Raw genomic sequence first — 7,410 nt, forward strand, 5'->3', positions numbered from 1 at the left:
GGCTAGTCACACTCTCTCAGCCCCACCTACCTGACAGGGTGTCTTATCCGCCTGTCAGAGGTCGCCTCGCTCTCCCCGCTCATTTTGCCCGCGATTTCCAAATTCTGGCTAAATCAGCATCCGGAAAACCCGGGCAAAATGCACGGGGAGAGCGAGGCGGCCTCTGATGGGCGGGAAAGGCATGCATAATCGAAAGGAAGCCCCGGAGCAGTCGGCGTGGGTGACCGCGGGGAAATGTCCCTGTGTAAAAGGCCAATGTAATGTGGTGGCAGGAACCCAGAGCAACCGTGAAACCTGACTGAACCAAACAGAGAACAGGTAGCAGAGCATCTCTAAGCATTCACGCACAGTGAAAGCGCCTTCACCTAGCTTGTCTACAGTTTTGGCCTTTGTTTAAGAAAACCAGCAGCGTTCACCTGACACACATCTCAATCCCCATGGCCGCTAATGACGCTGATTGACAGCTCGGGGCTCCAGAAGGAACTGTGGGACGTGCCCGTAGATTAATTTCCTGCGTTCAACGGGCTCGAAAGGGAGCCCTCGTAACCTAAGACGAAGTCCTAGGGCATTCCGCGGCAATGTTTAATCGCTGCCTGGCAGTTTAATTAGCTGCCTGGGCAGCAGCTGGGTAATACGGTTGCCTGGCAGGGTCAGGGCTTGCAAGAGCCCATGCCATCCAGCTGGGAACGCAGAGATCAATCCTTAGCTAATAGCCTTGTAGCTTCGGGGGCAGAGAAGCAAGCCAGCGCTTTCTGCCGCGGTGCCCGTCAGGACTCTACTTTATATTTGCAGACTGTGGAGGGAGCAAGCCGTCGCAGAACCAGATGGAAAAAGCAGCCTCACCGGCAATCGGCTACACAATTATGTGGGACTAAGCGTGGCGCAGTGGTTAAGGGTGGTGGTTTGGAGCGGTGGACTCTGATCTGGAGAACTGGGTTTGATTCCCCACTCCTCGCGTGAGCGGCGGACGCTAATCTGGTGAACTGGGTTTGTTTCCCTGCTCTTCCACATGAAGCCAGCTGGGTGACCTTGGGTGAGTCACAGCTCTCTCTGCCCCACCTACCTCACAGGGTGTCGGTTGTGCAGAAGGGAAGGTGATTGTAAGCCGGTTTGATTCTCCCTTAAGTGGTAGAGAAAGTTGGCATATAAAAACCAACTCTTCTTCTAAGTAAGCCCTATAAAATTATGTGAGCAAACATGCAGCAGGTTGTGGGGTGAGAATGACCCGTGATACGGCTCAGGAAAGGAGGAGCTGTACCGTTTCCGATTGTAGCTGAAGGCAAATCTTTAAATTCTATCACCCCTCTAAAACTGGCAGGTGTTACAAAGGCCTTTCTCAAACTTTGCTCAGGATAATCCAGAGAACGATAGCAACTTCAAATATCTGGATACTGGTGTGGGAGATTAGATTTGCATGGTCAAGGGATTTTTTTTAAGTGGCAAAGACTTTTGTCAGTCCCACCCCAACAGAAAAATTTTGGTACAGAAATATCCAGAATGGGGACTTCTGAACTGCCATGAGTTTAAATCTGAAAGGGGGAGCAGTAAACTGACCTGCATCCTAAAAAGGGGGCACCTGCTGAACCCCCCCCCCCCCGCTATTAGAATATTGCTTTGCTGCCATCTCTCTGAGGAGGGGAAGCGCTAAGGATTCATAGTTCCCGTTGTCATTTCAACAAAGCAGGGCTGCCATGCAAGCGAACTTTAGAACACGCTTGGAAAAACGAAGAAGAAAAAGAGGAAGAAGAAGAGTTGGACTTTCTCTCCCACTTAAGGAAGAATCGAACTGGCTTACGATCACCTTCCCTTTCCCTCCCCACAAAAGACACCCTGTGAGGAGGTGGGGCTGAGAGAGCTGTGCCTAGCCCGAGGTCACCCAGCTGGCTTCATGTGTAGGAGTGGGGAAACCAATCCAGTTCACCAGATTAGCGTCCGCCGCTCATGTGGAGGAGTGGGGAATTGAACCCGGTACTCCAGATCAGAGTCTGTTGCTTCAAACCACCGCTCTTAACCACTACACTACACAGCCCTGGGACTCAGATCCAATTTCAGACCACTCCTGCATCTGTGTTCCTCCACCTAAACTAGCATGAGCACAGACCGGCGCTTGATACAAAAAAATAGAGCAAGAATCAACGTATGAAGTTTCAGAAATCTGAGCGGTCTGTATTGCACCTCTCCTATGAAGAGCGGGAGACCACCTGTGCAGTGGTCCACGAGAGTGACAGGGAAAGGATCTGTGAAAAACCTGTTGCAAATGGTCTTACCTCCCAAATCTGACACCCGGACTTCATCAGGCTGGTAAGTGTTTCCATGTGCTAACAAAAGCCGTGGGGATCAGGGAGTAAGGCACAGTGGTGATACAGTTCCACGTGTCAGAGGTGGGGTCGTAACAATCCAGCGTTTTGCATCTCTGTGTCCCAAAATAGCCGCCCACCACGTACAGTTTGTTCCCCGAGGCCAGAGCGTGGCAGGACATCCGCTTGGCCGTCATGTCTCCGATCCGCGTCCACTGGTCTGTCTCGCAGTCAAAGCGGTAGGCGGATGCCGCCGTGAACTCCGTATCCCCGCCCATGATGAAGATTTGGCTGCCGAGGACGGCCGCTGCCGTATAACGCCACGGTTGAGGGCACTGTGCTTTGATCGTCCATCGGTTCTCTGCTGGATCATAGCACTGGACTTTGGACACCATGTCCCGATGAATGCTGGTCCCACCGAAGACGTAGAGCTTCAGCTTCGCGCTGACGACCGCTGCGTTGCTGACGCCATCCCTCAAAGGGGCTACCATGGTCCATTTGTTGGCAATGGGATCATACTTCTCCACCTGCTTCAGAGAAACAGACGGGGAAGCGGGGAAGACACCAGCCACTGCAGTGTGGCCCCCCACAACATAAAGGCAGTTTTCTAGTTCAGCCGAGCCGTGTCCAAAGCGAGCGATAAGCATCGGGGCAGCTTTGGACCACTCCTCGTTAACTGTGTCGTACACCCAGACGTCCTTCGACACTCCATTTTCTGAGCCTCTTCCACCGGTAATGTAGACTTTGCAGCCAATGGCACAAGCGCTGAACTCCTTTCTTGGACTCGGTAGGTCCGCTTTGGGAATGATCTCTTTCGCCTTGTGATCTACCTGGTAGACCTTATCGCACATGAACGTCTGTCCACCCAAGATGAGCAACGTGTGCCCAGCTTTGCGAGGCCTGGCACAAGGGCTGGTGATGACCCCATCATTCTGCAAGATCTTCTTCTTGCATCGAAGGGCCTCGTCCATAATTTGCTTGTTCTGCTCTTCTTCAGTGATCAGTTCCTCATAGGCCATGGCTTCCTTAAGGCATTCGGAAGGCAGCAAGGCCAAGCGCACGTTTTTCAGAAGTTCCGGGAGGAAAACCTTCCGCTTGTCCGAGTTGTATTTCACCCACTGCATAACGGCCTTGAAGACCTTCTCCTCCTCCTCAATCTCCAGTTCGTCACTGGAGATCAAATCTAGCAAGGTGTCCTTGGAGAGGGTGTTGAAGTCTTCACTCCCATGGACCATCTCAAAATTAGCCAGGCACATCCGGCAAGAGAGCTCGTAGAGCCTCCTGCACTGGTGAGCGTCAGAAAGCATCATCATGCCCAAACAGTTGGAAGGGTACAGGTTCTTCTCGAGGAACTCTGCTGCTGCATCTCGGACATCATGGAACTGCAGCATGTCGCCAGCTTCCAGGAGGGATTCGGCATTCTCCTCGTTGAGGATGATCTTGGAGGAGTAAGCATAGTCCAGGAGCAGCTCCAGCACCTCTGGGTGCAAGCTATCATGGAAATTCACCTCGTCGCCCAAGCTCTCGCGGAGGCCGTTGCTAAACATCGCTTCAAAATACCTGCTGGATGCTGCTAAGACTGCCCGGTGGCACGGGAACGACTTGTTCCCAGCCCAGAGAGTAACATCGGTGAACATGCAGTGCTTCCTCATGGTGTTAAGGTGCGACAAGACGCAGTCTGGGTGGGAGGCTTTGTGGAACAGCAAGATATTCATTGAACCGGTGCTGGATCGGGATTTACGGTTCTCGTGGACGCTCACCGACATTGTTACGGGAGTGCTATCTGCAGAGAAGTGAACGGAAGAGACAAAGAAAGATCTTGAGTTTGAGGAGATAAGGGCTGAAAATTCAGTTTTAAAAAATTAGAAAGCAAAATAGAGCAGGAATTCATTTTTTTGTCCCTCTAAGACAGTGGTTCCCAACCTTTTTTTGACCAGGGACCACTAGGACTTTTTTGTTCAGTGCAGGGACCCCAAGGTTCAAGATAAAAATTCAGAGAATTTGAAAATAAACTTTAATCATAACTGTTAGTTAAACATTAAACTTAGAATAATTTTTGAATATATATTTTTATAATAGAGAACTTATAATTGAAAATATTAATTTATTATGGGTTTATAACTTTGTTTCACGGACCTTAATTTAGTTCTCGTGGACCCCTGGTTGGGAACCAGTGCTCTAAGATAAGAAAACTGTGCCCGTGTTGGCGAGCAAAAATCCCATCATACTACAGGACACATTAGTGGAGGAAAAGTATGATCGACAACTATGATTGTGCTTAGGTAAATAGGAGGTGCCCTGTTGGATCAGACCTGTGGTCCATCTAGTTCAGTATCCTGTCTCAAACTAACTGCCCTGAAGGGTCAGCAAGCAGGGCATCATCTTCTGATGGTGTGGCCTTCCAGCCCTGGGACTCAGATTTTCACTTTTTCTGGACGAGGAGGTTCTCTTTAAGCCATTGATTTACCACTGATGGCCCTCTCCTCCACGGAACTTGCCCAAACCACTTTTAAAGCCATCTATTACTTCATAGAAAGCTGACAGGAAGAAAGTAGACTCCTTTGAAATGGGGTGTTGGAGGAGAGTGTTACAGATACCATGGACTGCCAAAAACAACAAATCAGTGGGTTTTAGATCAATTAAGCCCAAACTGACCCTAGAAGCTAAAATGACTAAACTGAGGCTATCGTATTTTGGTCACATTATGAGAAGACAAGAGTCACTGGAAAAGACAGTCATGCTAGGAAAAGTTGAGGGCAGCAGGAAAAGAAGAAGACCCAGCATGAGATGGATTGACTCAATAAAGGAAGCCACACTCCTCAGTTTGCAAGATCTGAGCAAGGCTGTCAAAGATTTTGGAGGACATTGATTCATAGGGTCGCCATGAGTCAGAAGTGACTTGACGACACTTCACACACACACACACACACATTCACTACATCCAGTGGCAGCAAATTCCAAAATTTAAACTAATGTCCATGGTACAGAATTGGTACTCTTCTAAGGATTCCGAGAGGCATCAGGGCAGGATGGCTAACTTCATTTTGAGTTTTTCAAGTGCATTTAGTCAGGAAAATGGTGCCGGGGGGGGGGGGTTCCTCTGGTCCTGTTCCAAATCCCTCTCCTACAATATTTGCCAATAAAACCACTGGGGAGAGTCATGATTGTGTGTGTGTTAAGTGCCATCAAGTTGCTTTCGACTCATGGCGACCCTATGAATGAAAGTCCTCCAAAATGTCCTATCTTTGACAGCCATGCTCAGATCTTGCAAATTGAAGGCTGTGGCTTCCTTTATTGAGTCCATCCATCTCTTGTTGGGTCTTCCTCTTTTCTTGCTGCTCTCAACTTTTTCTAGCATGACTGTCTTTTCCAGTGACTCTTGTCGTCTCATGACGTGACCAAAATACGATAGCCTCAGTTTAGTCATTTTAGCTTCTAGGGTTAGTTCAGGCTTGATTTGATCTAGAACCCACTGATTTGTTTTTTTGGCAGTCCACGGAATTTGTAACACTCTCATCCAATACCACAATTCAAAGGAATCTATTTTCTTCCTATCAGCTTTCTTCACTGTCCAGCTTTCACACCCATACATAGTAATAGGGAATACGATGGCATGAATTAATCTAGTCTTGGTGGCCAGTGACACATCCTTACACTTCAAAATCTTTTCTAGCTCCTTCATGGCTGCCCTTCCCAGTCTCAATCTCCTTCTGATTTCTTGGCTGCAGTCTCCCTTTTGGTTGATGGTGGAGCCAAGGAATAGAAAGTCTTGAACAATTTCAATTTCTTCATTGTCAACCTTAAAGTTGTGTAATTCTCCTGTAGTCATTACTTTTGTTTTCTTGATGTTCAGCTGTAGTCCTGCTTTGGCACTTTCTCTTTTAACTTTCAGCAGTAGTCATTTCAAATCTTCTCTATTTTCTGCCAATAATGTAGTGTCATCAGCATATCTCAAATTATTAATGTTCCTCCCTCCAATTTTCACTCCACCTTCATCTAAATCTAATCCAGCTTTCCTAATTATGTGTTCTGCATGTAGATTGAAGAGATAGGGAGGTAAAATACATCCTTGTCTGACGCCTTTGCCAATTGGAAACCATTCCGTTTCTCCATATTCTGTTCTAACTGGGGCCTCTTGTCCAGAGTACAGGTTGCGCATTAAAACGATCAGATGTAGTGGCACACCCATTTCCTTTAAAACCAGCCATAGCTTTTCATGATCCACACAGTCAAAAACTTTGCTGTCATGATTAATTTGGCTCTATTAATTTTTCAAACTTGGCTGTTGATAATCTACAACAGGGGTGTCACACTCAATTATTACAAGGGACGGATGTGACATAAATGTCACTAGGTCAGGCCGGGCCATGCCTCGCCAGCCCAGATCGAGAGTGTGGGGCAGGGCTGCCTCAGTTGGGTTGCGGTCTGGATAAGATCTCTTAAGGGGCCAGATCCGACCCGCGGATCTTATGTTTGACATCCCTGATCTACAGAGTTTGAAGAAAAGAGAATGAACAGGAAAATTCAACGAACGGCTTCTCTTAATGGAGAGAGAGAGAAAGATGAAGTTCTCCTGCTAGGTATCCAGTAGTTCCTTAATAATAATAATAATAATAATACAGACCATTTGTTTTTCTCTGGTAAAGACAGCAGTGCTCTCAGAGAGAACGGGAGCAGTTTCTGGCTTAGCTGGCTCATGCTGGCATTCAGTACAAAGACAATTGCTGCAATTTTCGAAAAGGCAACTAGGCTTTTCTAATGAAATTGCTGGCTAAGAGACTCTTGTGTTCTCTTTCCTGACTGACCTATTTGCATAAGAGAATAGCCTCCCAGGAAACCCGACAGCCACAACTTATCAAATATTTGAGCACATTTGGGCTAGCATGGGAATCCCCACTGCTTGCTCACAGCTTTGGTCCTAGGAGAAGCCTCCCCAGAAACTGGCTGGATGAAAACACAATGAGCTTACAGGATCCTATGAAACGCATCCGGGTTTCTTCATTTTCAACCAGCCTAAATCCCCTTCCTCCGTTCTCTGCCAAGACATCACCTAGGAAGGGATCATACTCTGAGGGCTTCCAATTCCTCACATTTTGAACCAAAGGATCTCAAC

The 7,410-nt window shown here is 47.8% G+C and overlaps 1 protein-coding gene across 1 annotated transcript; it reads right to left on the bottom strand.

The window, feature by feature from the left end:
- Positions 1-2,273: 2,273 nt before the first annotated feature.
- KLHL25 (kelch like family member 25) lies at positions 2,274-4,073 on the bottom strand. The gene has a single exon (XM_056865712.1). It carries the CDS (start codon positions 4,061-4,063, stop codon positions 2,294-2,296), a length of 1,770 nt encoding a protein of 589 aa, XP_056721690.1. The 5' UTR covers positions 4,064-4,073; the 3' UTR covers positions 2,274-2,293.
- Positions 4,074-7,410: the final 3,337 nt, after the last annotated feature.

The sequence above is a fragment of the Euleptes europaea genome, chromosome 20 (assembly GCF_029931775.1).
Source record: "Euleptes europaea isolate rEulEur1 chromosome 20, rEulEur1.hap1, whole genome shotgun sequence".
NCBI classification, from domain to species: domain Eukaryota; kingdom Metazoa; phylum Chordata; class Lepidosauria; order Squamata; family Sphaerodactylidae; genus Euleptes; species Euleptes europaea.